The sequence below is a fragment of the Oncorhynchus kisutch genome, unplaced genomic scaffold (genome assembly GCF_002021735.2).
Source record: "Oncorhynchus kisutch isolate 150728-3 unplaced genomic scaffold, Okis_V2 scaffold3988, whole genome shotgun sequence".
In the NCBI taxonomy this organism is placed as follows: Eukaryota; Metazoa; Chordata; class Actinopteri; order Salmoniformes; family Salmonidae; genus Oncorhynchus; species Oncorhynchus kisutch.
The window spans coordinates 144,752-162,732 of record NW_022265933.1 but is presented as its reverse complement, the minus strand read 5'-3'; the positions used below and the strand labels follow the sequence as shown (position 1 = coordinate 162,732).

At 48.1% G+C, this 17,981-nt stretch overlaps 1 protein-coding gene across 1 annotated transcript; it reads left to right on the top strand.

The window, feature by feature from the left end:
* Window positions 1-7,472: 7,472 nt before the first annotated feature.
* On the top strand, window positions 7,473-17,437 carry LOC116372982 (transmembrane protein 178B; the record flags this gene model as incomplete). Its single annotated transcript, XM_031821528.1, is given in 2 exon segments — window positions 7,473-7,610; window positions 12,051-17,437. Coding segments are annotated over 2 exon segments (378 nt in total). The 3' UTR covers window positions 12,302-17,437.
* Between the last annotated feature and the right edge of the window lie 544 nt (window positions 17,438-17,981).

The following is a 17,981-nucleotide window of genomic DNA, read 5'->3' as shown; positions in this document are numbered from 1 at the left end:
CCTCAATCTCTCACCCCTCCTCAATCTCTCTCCCCACATCTCAATCTCTCCCCCCTCCTCAATCTCCCCCCCCTACTCAATCTCTCCCCCTACTCAATCTCTCCCCCCTCCTCAATCTCTCCCCCTCCTCAATCTCTCTCCCCACATCCAACTCTCCCCCCTCCTCAATCTCTCCCCCCTCCTCAATCTCTTCCCCTCCTCAATCTCTCCCCCTCCTCACTCTCCCCCCTCCTCAATCTCTCCCCCCTCCTCAATCTCTCCCCACATCTCAATCTCTCCCTCTCCTCAATCTCTCCCCCTCCTCAATCTCTCCCCCCTCCTCAATCTCTCTCCCCACATCTCAATCTCTCCTCTCCTCAATCTCTTTCCCTCCTCAATCTCTCCCCCCTCCTCAATCTCTCCCCCCTCCTCAATCTCTCCCCTCCTCAATCTCTCCCCTCCTCAATCTCTCTCCCCTCCTCAATCTCTCCCCCTCCTCAATCTCTCCCCCCTCCTCAATCTCTCTCCCACATCTCAATCTCTCTCCCCTCCTCAATCTTCCCCCCTCCTCAATCTCCTCCCCCCTCCTCAATCTCTCTCCCCACATCTCAATCTCTCCCCCTCCTCAATCTCTCCCCCCTCCTCAATCTCTCCCCCCTCCTCAATCTCTCTCCCCACATCTCAATCTCTCCCCCCTCCTCAAATCTCTACTCACCCACATACATCAATCAATCTCCCCCCTCCTCAATCTACATCTCCCCAACATCTACAAATCTCTCACCCACTAAACTCAATCTCTCACCCCCTCTCCTCAATCTCTCCCCCCTCCTCAATCTCTGCCCCCCTCGCTTCAATGCTCTCTTCCCCACATCTCCATCTCTCCCCCCTCCTCAATCCTCCCCCCTCCTCAATCTCTCCCCCCCTCCTCAATCTCTCTCCCCACATCTCAATCTCTCCCCCCTCCTCAATCTCTCCCCCCCTCCTCAATCTCTCTCCCCACATCTCAATCTCTCCCCCCCTCCTCAATCTCTCTCCCCCCTCCTCAATCTCTCCCCCCTCCTCAATCTCTCCCCCCTCCTCAATCTCTTTTTGAAGTTTGAGTTCGAACTACAAGCTGAATCCTGATGAAATAGTATGATTTATTAATATAGATATTGTGATTTAGATTATATATAGATTATATTGTATAGATATAATGTATAATAGTATGATTATAGATAGATTAATATAGATTATATTGTATAGATATAATTTATAAATAGTATGATTATGTATAGATTATATAGAGATATATTACTATTATATTAATATAGATTATAGATCATATTAGATCACATTCCTCTATCCCTCCCTCGCCTCCCTCTAGTCCTCCCTCTATCCATGCCTACTGTGTATATCTCTCCCTCCCTCCCTCCCTCCCTCCCTCCCTCCCTCCCTCCCTCCCTCCCTCCTCCCTCCCTCCCTCCCTCCCTCCCTATTGTATATCCCTCCATCCATCCATCCATCCCTATTGTATATCCCTCCTTCCATCCACCCTTTTCACCTACCTCATCCCCGTACTGTTTTTATTTATTTACTTTTCTGCTCTTCTGCACACCAATATCTCTACCTGTACATGACCATCTGATCTTTTATCACTCCAGTGTTAATCTGCAAAATTGTAATTATTTGCCTACCTCCTCATGCCTTTTGCACACATTGTATATAGACCCCCCCTTCGTTTTCTACTGTGTTATTGACTTGTTAATTGTTTACTCCATGTGTAACTCTTTGTTGTATGCTCACACTGCTATGCTTTATCTTGGCCAGGTCGCAGTTGCAAATGAGAACTTGTTCTCAACTAGCCTACCTGGTTAAATAAAGGTGAAATAAAAATTTAAAAAATCCATCCATCCATCCCTACTGTATATCCATCCATCCCTCCCTACTGTATATCCCTCCCTCCCTCCATCCATCCATCCCTATTGTATATCCCTCCCTCCCTCCTTCCATCCCTCCCTCCCTCCATCCATCCCTATTGTACATCCCTCCCTCCCTCCCTATTGTATATCCCTCCCTCCATCCATCCATCCATCCATCCATCCCTATTGTATATATCCCTCCTTCCATCCATCCCTACTGTATATCCCTCCCTCCCTCCATCCATCCATCCATCCCTACTGTATATCCCTCCCTCCCTCCATCCATCCCTATTGTACATCCCTCCATCCATCCATCCCTATTGTATATCCCTCCCTCCCTCCTTCCATCCCTCCCTACTGTATATCCCTCCCTCCCTCCATCCATCCCTATTGTACATCCCTCCCTCCCTCCATCCATCCATCCCTATTGTATATCCCTCCCCTCCCTCCTTCCATCCCTCCCTACTGTATATCCCTCCCTCCCTCCATCCATCCATCCCTACTGTATATCCCTCCTTCCATCCCTCCCTACTGTATATCCCACCCTCCATCCATCCCTCCCTACTGTATATCCCTCCCTCCCTCCTTCCATCCCTCCCTACTGTATATCCCTCCCTCCCTCCATCCATCCCTATTGTACATCCCTCCCTCCCTCCATCCATCCATCCCTATTGTATATCCCTCCCTCCCTCCTTCCATCCCTCCCTACTGTATATCCTCCCTCCCTCCATCCATCCATCCCTACTGTATATCCCTCCTTCCATCCCTCCCTACTGTATATCCCACCCTCCCTCCATCCATCCATCCATCCCTACTGTATATCCCTCCACCATCCATCCCTACTGTATATCCCTCCATCCATCCATCCATCCCTACTGTATATCCCTCCCTCCATCCATCCCTATTGTACATCCCTCCCTCCATCCATCCCTATTGTACATCCCTCCCTCCCCCCATCCATCCCTCCCTATTGTATATCCCTCCCCTCTCCATCCATCCCTCCCTACTGTATTTCCCTCCCTCCATCCATCCCTCCCTATTGTACATCCCTCCCTCCCTCCCTCCCTCCATCCATCCATCCCTCCCTATTGTATATCCCTCCCTCCCTCCATCCATCCATCCCTACTGTATATCCATCCATCCCTCCCTATTGTATATCCCTCCCTTCCTCCATCCATCCATCCATCCCTACTGTATATCCATCCATCCCTCCCTATTGTATATCCCTCCCTCCCTCCCTCCATCCATCCCTCCCTATTGTATATCCCTCCCTCCCTCCATCCATCCCTCCCTATTGTACATCCCTCCCTCCCTCCCTCCATCCATCCCTCCCTATTGTATATCCCTCCCTCCCTCCATCCATCCCTCCCTATTGTACATCCCTCCCTCCCTCCATCCATCCATCCATCCCTCCCTATTGTATATCCCTCCCTCCCTCCATCCATCCCTCCCTATTGTATATCCCTCCCTCCCTATTGTACATCCCTCCCTCCCTCCATCCATCCATCCCTCCCTATTGTACATCCCTCCCTCCCTCCATCCATCCATCCCTCCCTATTGTACATCCCTCCCTCCCTCCATCCATCCATCCCTCCCTATTGTATATCCCTCCCTCCATCCATCCCTCCCTCCCTATTGTACATCCCTCCCTCCATCCATCCATCCCTCCCTATTGTACATCCCTCCCTCCCTCCATCCATCCATCCCTCCCTATTGTACATCCCTCCCTCCCTCCATCCATCCATCCCTCCCTATTGTACATCCCTCCCTCCCTCCATCCATCCATCCCTCCCTATTGTACATCCCTCCCTCCCTCCATCCATCCCTCCCTCCCTATTGTACATCCCTCCCTCCCTCCATCCATCCCTCCCTATTGTACATCCCTCCCTCCCTCCCTCCATCCCTCCCTCCCTATTGTACATCCCTCCCTCCCTCCATCCATCCTATCTCCCTATTGTACATCCCTCCCTCCCTCCATCCATCCTATCTCCCTATTGTACATCCCTCCCTCCCTCCCTCCATCCATCCTATCTCCCTATTGTACATCCCTCCCTCCCTCCATCCATCCTATCTCCCTATTGTACATCCCTCCCTCCCTCCCTCCATCCATCCCTCCCTCCCTATTGTACATCCCTCCCTATTGTACATCCCTCCATATTGTACATCCCTCCCTCCATCCATCCATCCATCCCTCCCTATTGTATATCCCTCCCTCTGTCCATCCCTCCCTCCCTCCATTCATCCATCCATCCATCCATCCATCCATCCATCCATCCATCCATCCCTCCCTATTGTATATCCCTCCCTCTGTCCATCCCTCCCTATTGTATATCCCTCCCTCTGTCCATCCCTCCCTATTGGACATCCCTCCCTCATTCTAATACAGTGTGAAATAACACTAACACTATGTGAGAAAACTATTTTCTGTGTCGTTATAATAAGGTTGGTAGCGACTTGAACACACAATGCAGTAATCTCTATGGGCTGGCTGGCTAGCTGGTCAGCTGGTTAGCTGGTTAGCTGGTTAGCTGGCTAGCTGGTCAGCTGGCTAGCTGGCTAGCTGGTCAGCTGGTTAGCTGGTTAGCTGGCTAGCTGGTCAGCTGGTTAGCTGGTTAGCTGGCTAGCTGGTTAGCTGTCTAGCTGGTCAGCTGGTTAGCTGGCTAGCTGGTTAGCTGGTTAGCTGTCTAGCTGGCTAGCTGGTCAGCTGGTTAGCTGGCTAGCTGGTTAGCTGGCTAGCTGGCTAGCTGGTTAGCTTGTTAGCTGTCTAGCTGGCACTACACCATCAAACCTTCCCCTAAAACAATACTACATTTATCTTTGTTCGATTGTTCTGTGAATGTAGAACTTTAAGTAGGTTAAAAGAGGGTAGTTTAATAGAGGGTAGTTGAATAGAGGGTAGGATAATACAGGGTCGTTTAATAAAGGGTAGGAAATAGAGGGTAGGTTAATAGAGGGTAGGATAGTAGAGGGTAGGATCATAGAGGGTAGGATCATAGAGGGTAGGATAATAGACGGTAGGATCATAGAGGGTAGTTTAATAGAGGGTAGGATAATAGAGGGTAGTTTAATAGAGGGTAGGATAATAGAGGGTAGTTTAATAGAGGGTAGTTTAATAGAGGGTAGGATCATAGAGGGTAGTTTAATAGAGGGTAGGATAATAGAGGGTAGTTTAATAGAGGGTAGTTTAATAGAGGGTAGTTTAATAGAGGGTAGGATAATAGAGGGTAGGATAATAGAGGGTAGTTTAATAGAGGGTAGGATCATAGAGGGTAGTTTAATAGAGGGTAGGATAATGGAGGGTAGTTTAATAGAGGGTAGTTTAATAGAGGGTAGGATAATAGAGGGTAGGATAATAGAGGGTAGTTTAATAGAGGGTAGGATCATAGAGGGTAGTTTAATAGAGGGTAGTTTAATAGAGGGTAGTTTAATAGAGGGTAGGATGATGGAGGGTAGGATAATAGAGGGTAGGATAATAGAGGGTAGGATAATAGAAGGTAGGATAATAGAGGGTAGGATAATAGACGGTAGGATAATGGAGGGTAGTTTAATACCTCTCTGCACCCTCACAGTCTCTCTCCCTCCGTCTCTCTCCCTCCGTCTCTCTCCCTCCGTCTCTCTCCCTCCGTCTCTCTCCCTCCGTCTCTCTCCCTCCGTCTCTCTCCCTCCGTCTCTCTATCTCTCTCCCTGCCCCACCTTCACTCTCTCTCGCTCTCTATTTGTTCTGCTCTGGGGCAGTTAGGGCAGACATGGGACTGTTGAAAGGTAGAGTATTTATGGGCCCTGTGGGACTGTGGGACAGATTACCTAGAGGGCGTTGGTGCTTGCCCGTCAAGGTTTAACGAGCCTCTCCCCACATCATTCTTCCTCAGCCCGTAAAAACATGCACACGGACTCGCACACACCAGCAGCGGGAGCTCGGTGGATGCTGAAGGTGTTTTCCTGAAATAGTATAGACAAACTAAGGTCTTACGGTATAAGGAAGTGAGGTCATACGATATTAGGAAGTGAGGTCATACGGTATTAGGAAGTGAGGTCATACGGTATAAGGAAGTGAGGTCATAAGATATTAGGAAGTGAGGTCATACGGTATTAGGAAGTGAGGTCATACGGTATTAGGAAGTGAGGTCATACGGTATAAGGAAGTGAGGTCATACGGTATAAGGAAGTGAGGTCAAACGGTATTAGGAAATGAGGTCATGTCAGGAGATCTGATACGAGCAACATTACAGATTCCTACATTTGTCTTCTGTAGACGCTACAGTCGATCTTCTATCTCTGCTGTGTCGTCAGTAGTCTGTTCACAGAGTCAGGGGTTAGGACTGTTATGTTGGGACACTTCCAATAGCTGAATCACAGGCTTCCTGACAGGGTCAGAGGTTAAAAACAGTTCCAATAGCTGAATGACAGGCGTCCTGACAGGGTCAGAGGTTAAAAACAGTTCCAGTAGCTGAATGACAGGCGTCCTGACAGGGTCAGAGGTTAAAAATAGTCCCAATAGCTGAATGACAGGTGTCCTGACAGGGTCAGAGGTCAAGACAGTTCCAGTAGCTATTTCTGTCTGAACGTTGCCTAACCCTTCTGTGTGTGTGTCTGAACGTGGACTACAGTGTGTGTGTCTGAACGTGGACTACAGTGTGTGTGTCAGAACGTGGACTACAGTGTGTGTGTCAGAACGTGGACTACAGTGTGTGTGTGTGTCAGAACATGGACTACAGTGTGTGTGTCAGAACGTGGACTACAGTGTGTGTGTGTCAGAACATGGACTACAGTGTGTGTGTGTGTGTCTGAACATGGACTACAGTGTGTGTGTGTCAGAACGTGGACTACAGTGTGTGTGTGTGTGTCTGAACATGGACTACAGTGTGTGTCAGAACGTGGACTACAGTGTGTGTGTCAGAACGTGGACTACAGTGTGTGTGTGTCAGAACGTGGACTACAGTGTGTGTGTGTCAGAACGTGGACTACAGTGTGTGTGTGTCAGAACATGGACTACAGTGTGTGTGTCAGAACATGGACTACAGTGTGTGTGTCTGAACATGGACTACAGTGTGTGTGTCTGAACATGGACTACAGTGTGTGTGTCTGAACATGGACTACAGTGTGTGTGTCAGAATGTGGACTACAGTGTGTGTGTCAGAATGTGGACTACAGTGTGTGTGTCAGAACTTGGACTACAGTGTGTGTGTGTCAGAACATGGACTACAGTGTGTGTGTCAGAACATGGACTACAGTGTGTGTGTGTGTCTGAACATGGACTACAGTGTGTGTGTGTGTCAGAACATGGACTACAGTGTGTGTGTCAGAATGTGGACTACAGTGTGTGTGTCAGAACTTGGACTACAGTGTGTGTGTGTCAGAACATGGACTACAGTGTGTGTGTCTGAACATGGACTACAGTGTGTGTGTGTGTCAGAACGTGGACTACAGTGTGTGTGTCTGAACATGGACTACAGTGTGTGTGTGTGTCAGAACATGGACTACAGTGTGTGTGTGTCAGAACGTGGACTACAGTGTGTGTGTCAGAATGTGGACTACAGGTGTGTGTTGTAACCATGCTAACCCTCCCTCCTTGTATCTCTCCTGTCTCTCCAGACCTGAGGCGGATGACGGCAGGCTTCATGGGCATGGCTGTAGCCATCATTCTGTTTGGCTGGACGATAGGTGTTCTGGGATGCTGCTGGGATAGAGGACTGATGCAGTACGTGGCAGGATTACTGTTCCTAATGGGAGGTAAGAGGACAACACAGATACTGTTCCTTATGGGAGGTAAGAGGACAACACAGATACTGTTCCTCGTGGGAGGTAAGAGGACAACACAGATACTGTTCCTTATGGGAGGTAAGAGGACATCACAGATACTCTATACACACCGACTCTATACACACCGACTCTATACACACCGACTCTATACACACCGACTCTATACACACCGACTCTATACACACCGACTCTATACACACCGACTCTATACACACCGACTCTATACACACCGACTCTATACACACTGACTCTATACACACTGACTCTATACACACCGACTCTATACACACCGACTCTATACACACCGACTCTATACACACCGACTCTATACACACCGACTCTATACACACCGACTCTATACACACCGACTCTATACACACTGACTCTATACACACCGACTCTATACACACTGACTCTATACACACTGACTCTATACACACCGACTCTATACACTGACTCTATACACACTGACTCTATACACACTGACTCTATACACACCGACTCTAAACACACCGACTCTATACACACTGACTCTATACACACTGACAGGGCCCTACACACTACACACAGGGGGGGGGGGTTACTGTGAACAGGAATAGCACCAGCTCAGGGGGGGGGTTACTGTGAACAGGAATAACACCAGCTCAGGGGGGGGGGGGGGTTACTGTGAACAGGAATAACACCAGCTCAGGGGGGGGGGTTACTGTGAACAGGAATAACACCAGCTCAGGGGGGGGTTACTGTGAAAGAGCATAGCATCAACAGCCACATAGAGGACTGATTGTCTGGTGTGGAGGTGCTGAGGGAACTCTCATTAGTAGTGCTGGTGACTCTGATTAACAGCCTGCATTCTCCATGCCCCCCCCACACACACACACACACACACACACGGAGGCAGTGGCGGTAACATCACACTAACAAATTATGTCATGCACGGCAGAAGGGGAGGGGGGGGCAGAGGGAGCGGAAGAGGGAGGGAGAGAGAGGGGGGGGACAGGGAGAGAGAGAGACAGAAGGGGAAAGAGAGAGAGCGAGAGAGAGGGAGGGGGGGAGAGACAAGAGAGAGAGAGAGGGGGGGGGGGAGAGAGAGAGAGAGAGAGAGAGAGAGAGAGAGAGAGAGAGAGAGAATAGAAATGAAGCAAAACAGAGGGAATATTACAGGTCAGATTACTGTGGTCAGGTCAGATTACTGTGGTCAGGTCAGATTACTGTGGTCAGGTCAGATTACTGTGGCCAGGTCAGATTACTGTGGTCAGGTCAGATTACTGTGGCCAGGTCAGATTACTGTGGTCAGGTCAGATTACTGTGGTCAGGTCAGATGACTGTGGTCAGGTCAGATGACTGTGGCCAGGTCAGATTACCGTGGTCAGGTCAGATTACCGTGGTCAGGTCAGATTACTGTGGTCAGGTCAGATTACTGTGGTCAGGTCAGATTACCGTGGTCAGGTCAGATTACTGTGGCCAGGTCAGATTACTGTGGCCAGGTCAGATTACTGTGGCCAGGTCAGATTACTGTGGCCAGGTCAGATTACTGTGGTCAGGTCAGATTACTGTGGTCAGGTCAGATTACTGTGGTCAGGTCAGATTACTGTTGCCAGGTCAGATTACTGTGGTCAGGTCAGATTACTGTGGTCAGGTCAGATTACTGTTGCCAGGTCAGATTACTGTGGTCAGGTCAGATTACTGGGGCCAGGTCAGATTACTGTGGTCAGGTCAGATTACTGTGGTCAGGTCAGATTACTGTGGTCAGGTCAGATTACCGTGGTCAGGTCAGATTACCGTGGTCAGGTCAGATTACTGTGGCCAGGTCAGATTACTGTGGTCAGGTCAGATTACTGTGGCCAGGTCAGATTACCGTGGTCAGGTCAGATTACCGTGGCCAGGTCAGATTACCGTGGTCAGGTCAGATTACCGTGGTCAGGTCAGATTACTGTGGTCAGGTCAGATTACTGTGGTCAGGTCAGATTACTGTGGTCAGGTCAGATTACTGTGGTCAGGTCAGATTACTGTTGCCAGGTCAGATTACTGTGGTCAGGTCAGATTACTGTGGTCAGGTCAGATTACTGTGGCCAGGTCAGATTACTGTGGCCAGGTCAGATTACTGTGGTCAGGTCAGATTACTGTGGCCAGGTCAGTTTACTGTGGTCAGGTCAGATTACTGTGGCCAGGTCAGATTACTGTGGCCAGGTCAGATTACTGTGGCCAGGTCAGATTACTGTGGTCAGGTCAGATTACTGTGGTCAGGTCAGATTACTGTGGTCAGGTCAGATTACTGTGGCCAGGTCAGATTACCGTGGTCAGGTCAGATTACCGTGGTCAGGTCAGATTACTGTGGCCAGGTCAAATTACTGTGGCCAGGTCAGATTACTGTGGTCAGGTCAGATTACTGTGGTCAGGTCAGATTACTGTGGCCAGGTCAGATTACTGTGGTCAAGTCAGATTACTGGGGCCAGGTCAGATTCAAGTTGATTGATTGTTACTCAGTTTTACTGATGTTATAGTGCAGAGAAATTACTATAGTTCCGGGCAGGGTACTGGGGGGAGGCTAGTAACAAGTGACTGTAGTTCAGGGCAGGGTACTGGGGGGAGGCTAGTAACAGGTGACTGTAGTTCAGGGTACTGGGGGGAGGCTAGTAACAAGTGACTGTAGTTCAGGGTACTGGGGGGACACTAGTAACAGTGACTATAGTATAGGGTGCCATTGGGTCCTGGTCAGAAGTAGTGTCCTATAGAAGGTTGTTGGGTGCCATTGGTTCCTGGTCAGAAGTAGTGTCCCATACAGGGGTGTTGGGTGCCATTGGGTCCTGGTCATAAGTAGTGTCCTATACAGGGGTTGTTGGGTGCCATTGGGTCCTGGTCAGAAGTAGTGTCCTATACAAGGTTGTTGGGTGCCATTGGTTCCTGGTCAGAAGTAGTGTCCTATACAAGGTTGTTGGGTGCCATTGGTTCCTGGTCAGAAGTAGTGTCCTATACAAGGTTGTTGGGTGCCATTGGTTCCTGGTCAGAAGTAGTGTCCTATACAGGGTTGTTGGGTGCCATTGGGTCCTGGTCAGAAGTAGTGTCCTATACAGGGTTGTTGGGTGCCATTGGTTCCTGGTCAGAAGTAGTGTCCTATACAGGGTTGTTGGGTGCCATTGGGTCCTGGTCAGAAGTAGTGTCCTATACAAGGTTGTTGGGTGCCATTGGGTCCTGGTCAGAAGTAGTGTCCTATACAAGGTTGTTGGGTGCCATTGGGTCCTGGTCAGAAGTAGTGTCCTATACAAGGTTGTTGGGTGCCATTGGTTCCTGGTCAGAAGTAGTGTCCTATACAAGGTTGTTGGGTGCCATTGGTTCCTGGTCAGAAGTAGTGTCCTATACAGGGGTGTTGGGTGCCATTGGGTCCTGGTCAGAAGTAGTGTCCTATACAAGGTTGTTGGGTGCCATTGGTTCCTGGTCAGAAGTAGTGTCCTATACAGGGGTGTTGGGTGCCATTGGGTCCTGGTCAGAAGTAGTGTCCTATACAGGGTTGTTGGGTGCCATTGGGTCCTGGTCAGAAGTAGTGTCCTATACAGGGTTGTTGGGTGCCATTGGTTCCTGGTCAGAAGTAGTGTCCTATACAGGGGTGTTGGGTGCCATTGGGGACACAGATAAACAGCCCAGCGGTGTCACACACCCAGCTCACAGAGTTAGGGTGGAATTACACCCTCAATCTACACACAAAAGAGAGGAACCGTTGAAAAAGTCCAAAGTAATATATTTTAATGCTGTACAGTGGACAGTTTTCTGTTTGTACAAAATGTTCACAGTCTGAATGAGAAATTGGTTCTCCAAAATAATGATGATAGGAATGTTGTATTATATTACTGATAAACGGTTTCACACCCAAACACCAAGTGAACATCGTTCTTATTGCATCAGTGTAACCCTCTCTCTCTCTCCTTCCCTCCCTCTTCCCACCTCCTCTCTCTCCCTCTTCCCACCTCCTCTCTCTCTCGCTCTCTTCCCACCTCCTCTCTCTCTCTCTCTCTCTCTCTCTCTCTCTCTCTCTCTCTCTCTCTCTTCCCACCTCCTCTCTCTCTCTCTCCCTCCCTCCCTCTTCCCACCTCCTCTCTCTCTCTCTCTCCCTCTTCCCACCTCCTCTCTCCCTCTTCCCACCTCCTCTCTCTCCCTCTACCCACCTCCTCTCTCTCTCTCTCTCTCTCTCTCTCTCTCTCTCTCTCCCTCTTCCCACCTCCTCTCTCTCTCTCCCTCTTCTCTCTCTCTCTTTCCCTATCCCCACCTTCTCCCTCGCTCCTTTCCCCAACCTCCCCTCTCTCCACCCCTCCCCTCTCCTTTATCTTCCCCCACTCTCTCCCTCGACACCTCCCCTCTCTCCCTCGCTACCCTTACCCTCCCTCTCCCCACCTCCCCCTCTCTCTCTCTCCTCCCCAGGCACCTTCTGTATAATCTCTCTCTGTACCTGCGTGGCGGGGATCAACTTCGAGCTGTCCCGTTATCCTCGCTATCTGTACGGCCTGCCGGACGACATTGGCCATGGCTACGGCTGGTCTATGTTCTGCGCCTGGGGAGGTCTGGGGCTCACCCTCATCGCTGGTTTCTTCTGTACCCTGGCTCCCTCCGTCCAGCCCATCCCTCGATCCACCTGCCCCAAGTCGAGGCAGGAGAACGGGACGGTCTGCTAGAGGGACTGGGATGGAGGATAGAGGGACTGGAGGTCCAGTCCTAGATAGATAGCTGACTACACCTTTAACCACACAGGACAGCCATAACAAAAGAGAATTTAACAAACAAAAATGTAACAATGAGTTGACAAATCCATGCATTCATTTAATTAATAATTTTCCTGGCCACTTAAAGACAATGTTTAGTTTTTTCTTTGATTAAGTGTGTGTGTGTGTATAAACATGTTTAAAGTGTGTGTGTGTGTGTGTGTATAAACATGTTTAAAGTGTGTGTGTGTGTGTATAAACATGTTTAAAGTGTGTGTGTGTGTGTGTGTATAAACATGTTGAAAGTGTGTGTGTGTGTGTGTGTATAAACATGTTTAAAGTGTGTGTGTGTGTGTGTGTGTGTATAAACATGTTGAAAGTGTGTGTGTGTGTGTGTATAAACATGATCTTGTTTCTTGAAAAACAATAGTTTTTTTTAAACACACAAACTGACAGAAAAATCTAATCATCGATCTGAAGTTGTGCTGGGGGGGGGGGGGTTGTAGTCGGGGAGCGGATGTTGTGATGCTTGAAATGGATGTACCATGAAACGGCCTTCTCTACTGGGAGGAACCTTTCAGTAATGATCGATGACAGACGGATGGACAACAAGGGATGGGAGTTACAAGAACAACAGTCTGAACCTCAGAGGAACTAACTCATCATGGTGACCAGCCTCCACAACAAGGAGAATAACTGAAACTCTGTTGTTGCTGAGGGGAGGATGGCTCATCGTAATGGCTTGAACGGCGCAAATGGAACGGTATCAAACACATGGAAACCATGGAAACCAAACCATTCAAACACATGGAAACCATGGAAACCAAACCATTCAAACACATGGAAACCATGGAAACCAAACCATTCAAACACATGGAAACCATGGAAACCAAACCATTCAAACACATGGAAACCAAACCATTCAAACACATGGAAACCATGGAAACCAAACCATTCAAACACATGGAAACCAAACCATTCAAACACATGGAAACCAAACCATGTGTTTGATACCATTCCACGTATTTCCTCTCAAGCCATTTGCCACGAACCCGTCCTCCCCAATTAAGGTGCCACCAACCTCCTGTGTCGAAGAGGGTCAATCAACACTAACTGAGAGGGGTCAAAGGTTGGATTATTATAAACAGCACATCCTGTTCTAAAGAGACACCTCAGCATGTTGGAGACTTCCGATTGGACTAGCTGTGTGTTCCTCAGATCTACTCTGGGTCAAAGGACTAGCTGTGTGTTCCTCAGATCTACTCTGGGTCATTGGACTAGCTGTGTGTTCCTCAGATCTACTCTGGGTCATTGGACTAGCTGTGTGTTCCTCAGATCTACTCTGGGTCATTGGACTAGCTGTGAAGGAAGAATAGCACATCACACGATACAGACTCTCTAGAGTATCTCTACTGTTGTACAAAACTACAGAATCATCCTTCCAGAGAAATTACAGCCAATCGTCCCAAATGGCCCCCTTTTCCCCTCTGGTCCCTAGTCAACAGTAGTACAGTACACTGGACAGGGAAATAGGGTGCCAATCGTCCCAAATGGCTCCCTTTTCCCTCTGGGCTCTAGTCAACAGTAGTACACTGGACAGGGAATAGGATGCCAATGGAGACACATACCTATTTCTTAAAGCCCTGTCTATCCTCAGTCATCTAACATTTTATACATTCATTCCTTTTTCTTTGTATCATCCTGAATTAACTGTGTGTTGTCCTGAAACCCATCCTGAATGAACTGTGTGTTGTACTGAAACCCATCCTGAATGCAGGAAACTGTGTGTTGTACTGAAACCCATCCTGAATGAACTGTGTGTTGTACTGAAACCCATCCTGAATGAACTGTGTGTTGTACTGAAACCCATCCTGAATGAACTGTGTGTTGTACTGAAACCCATCCTGAATGAACTGTGTGTTGGACTGAAACCCATCCTGAATGAACTGTGTGTTGTACTGAAACCCATCCTGAATGCAGGAAACTGTGTGTTGTACCCATCCTGAATGAACTGTGTGTTGTACTGAAACCCATCCTGAATGAACTGTGTGTTGTACTGAAACCCATCCTGAATGAACTGTGTGTTGTACTGAAACCCATCCTGAATGAACTGTGTGTTGTACTGAAACCCATCCTGAATGAACTGTGTGTTGTACTGAAACCCATCCTGAATTAACTGTGTGTTGTACTGAAACCCATCCTGAATGAACTGTGTGTTGTCCTGAAACCCATCCTGAATGAACTGTGTGTTGGACTGAAACCCATCCTGAATGAACTGTGTGTTGTACTGAAACCCATCCTGAATGCAGGAAACTGTGTGTTGTACCCATCCTGAATGAACTGTGTGTTGTACTGAAACCCATCCTGAATGAACTGTGTGTTGTACTGAAACCCATCCTGAATGAACTGTGTGTTGGACTGAAACCCATCCTGAATTAACTGTGTGTTGTACTGAAACCCATCCTGAATGAACTGTGTGTTGTCCTGAAACCCATCCTGAATGAACTGTGTGTTGGACTGAAACCCATCCTGAATGAACTGTGTGTTGTACTGAAACCCATCCTGAATGCAGGAAACTGTGTGTTGTACCCATCCTGAATGAACTGTGTGTTGTACTGAAACCCATCCTGAATGAACTGTGTGTTGTACTGAAACCCATCCTGAATGAACTGTGTGTTGGACTGAAACCCATCCTGAATGAACTGTGTGTTGTACTGAAACCCATCCTGAATGAACTGTGTGTTGTCCTGAAACCCATCCTGAATGAACTGTGTGTTGGACTGAAACCCATCCTGAATGAACTGTGTGTTGTACTGAAACCCATCCTGAATGCAGGAAACTGTGTATTGGACCCATCCTGAATGAACTGTGTGTTGGACTGAAACCCATCCTGAATGAACTGTGTGTCGGACTGAAACCCATCCTGAATGAACTGTGTGTTGTACTTAAACCCATCCTGAATGAAGGAAACTGTGTGTTGTACTGAAACCCATCCTGAATGAAGGAAACTGTGTGTTGTACTGAAACCTTATACACTGCTCAAAGAAATAAAGGGAACACTAAAATAACACATCCTAGATCTGAATGAATGAAATATTCTTATTAAATACTTTTTTCTTTACATAGTTGAATGTGCTGACAACAAAATCACACAAAACTTATCACTGGAAATCAAATTTATCATCCCATGGAGGTCTGGATTTGGAGTCACACTCAAAATTGAAGTGGAAAACCACACTACAGGCTGATCCAACTTTGATGTAATGTCTTGAAAAAACAAGTCAAAATGAGGCTCAGTAGTGTGTGTGGCCTCCTCGTGCCTGTATGACCTCCCTATATCGCCTGCTCCTGATGAGGTGGCGGATGGTCTCCTTAGGGATCTCCTCCCAGACCTGGACTAAAGCATCCGCCAACTCCTGGACAGTCTGTGGTGCAACGTGGCGTTGGTGGATGGAGCGAGACATGATGTCCCAGATGTGTTCAATTGGATTCAGGTCCGGGGAACGGGCGGGCCAGTCCATGGCATCAATGCCTTCCTCTTGCAGGAACTGCTGACACACTCCAGCCACATGAGGTCTAGCATTGTCTTGCATTAGGAGGAACCCAGGGCCAACCGCACCAGCATATGGTCTCACAAGGGGTCTGAGGATCTTATTTCGGTACCTGATGGCAGTCAGGCTACCCCTGGCGAGCACATGGAGGGTTGTGCGGCCCCCCAAAGTAATGCCACCCCACACCATGACTGACCCACCGCCAAACTGGTCATGCTGGAGGATGTTGCAGGCAGCAGAACGTTCTCCACGGCGTCTCCAGACTCTGTCACGTCTGTCACGTGCTCAGTGTCAACCTGCTTTAATCTGTGAAGAGCACAGGGCGCCAGTGGCGAATTCACCAATCTTGGTGTTCTCTGGCAAATGCCAAACGTCCTGCACGGTGTTGGGCTGTAAACACAACCCCCACCTGTGGACGTTGGGCCCTCATACCACCCTCGTGGAGTCTGTTTCTGACTGTTTGAGCAGACACATGCACATTTGTGGCCTACTGGAGGTCATTTTGCAGGGCTCTGGCAGTGCTCCTCCTGCTCCTCCTTGCACAAAGGCAGAGGTAGCGGTCCTGCTCCTGGGTTGTTGCCCTCCTACAGCCTCCTCCACGTCTCCTGATGTACTGGCCTGTCTCCTGGTAGCGCCTCCATGCTCTGGACACTACGCTGACAGACACAGCAAACCTTCTTGCCATAGCTCGCATTGATGTGCCATCCTGGATGAGCTGCACTACCTGAGCCACTTGTGTGGGTTGTAGACTCCGTCTCATGCTACAACTAGAGTGAAAGCACCGCCAGCATTCAAAAGTGACCAAAACATCAGCCAGGAAGCATAGGAACTGAGAAGTGGTCTGTGGCACCACCTGCAGAACCACTCCTTTATTGGGGGTGTCTTGCTAATTGCCTATAATTTCCACCTGTTGTCTATTCCATTTGCACAACAGCATGTGAAATGTATTGTCAATCAGTGTTGCTTCCTAAGTGGACAGTTTGATTTCACAGAAGTGTGATTGACTTGGAGTTACATTGTGTTGTTTAAGTGTTCCCTTAATTTTTTTGATCAGTGTATCATTAATATAAACCAATATTACCCTGGTTCTGTCCTGTCATCTGTTTAAACAATATTACCCTGGTTCTGTCCTGTCATCTGTTTAAACAATATTACCCTGGTTCTGTCCTGTCATCTGTTTGAGAGGACAATATTACCCTGGTTCTGTCCTGTAATCTGTTTAAACAATATTACCCTGGTTCTGTCCTGTCATCTGTTTGAGAGGACAATATTACCCTGGTTCTGTCCTGTCATCTGTTTAAACAATATTACCCTGGTTCTGTCCTGTCATCTGTTTAAACAATATTACCCTGGTTCTGTCCTGTCATCTGTTTGGGAGGACGAAGACTTTCAAATTGCATTGTTGCCCTCTGCCTTGGGCAGATTATATTTAGAGCTAGAGGACAACCGGTGAAAGATGTCGTGAGGAGAGGTGGCACAGCTTCAGGTAAAACCACAAGCTTCTAAAGATGGAGGACAAAGGCTCAGCCTATCAAAGGCTGGGAACCTCAGCAATTCTCTTTCTGTAAAGGTTTGTCACAACATCATATCCCTTTTGATCATGAAGTACAGTGTTATTCATTAACAATTACAGAAAACTTTAAATGTAAAGAAATGTCCAATCCCAGTGGTGTAAAGTACTGAAGTAAAAAATACTTTTAAATACTACTTAAGTCGTTTTTTTTGGGGGGGGGGTATCTGTACTTTACTATTCATATTGTTTATGTCTTTGACTTCACTACATTCCTAAAGACAATAATGTGCTTTTTACTCCATACATTTTCCCTGACACCTAAAAGTGCTCGTTACATTTTGAATGCTTATCAGTGCTTATCAAGAGAACATCCCTGGTCGTCACTACTGCCTCTGATCTGGAGGACTCACTAAACAGAGAACATCACTGGTCATCTCTACTGCCTCTGATCTGGAGGACTCACTAAACAGAGAACATCACTGGTCATCTCTACTGTCTCTGATCTGGAGGACTCACTAAACAGAGAACATCCCTGCTCATCCCTAATGCCTCTGATCTGGAGGACTCACTAAACAGAGAACATCACTGG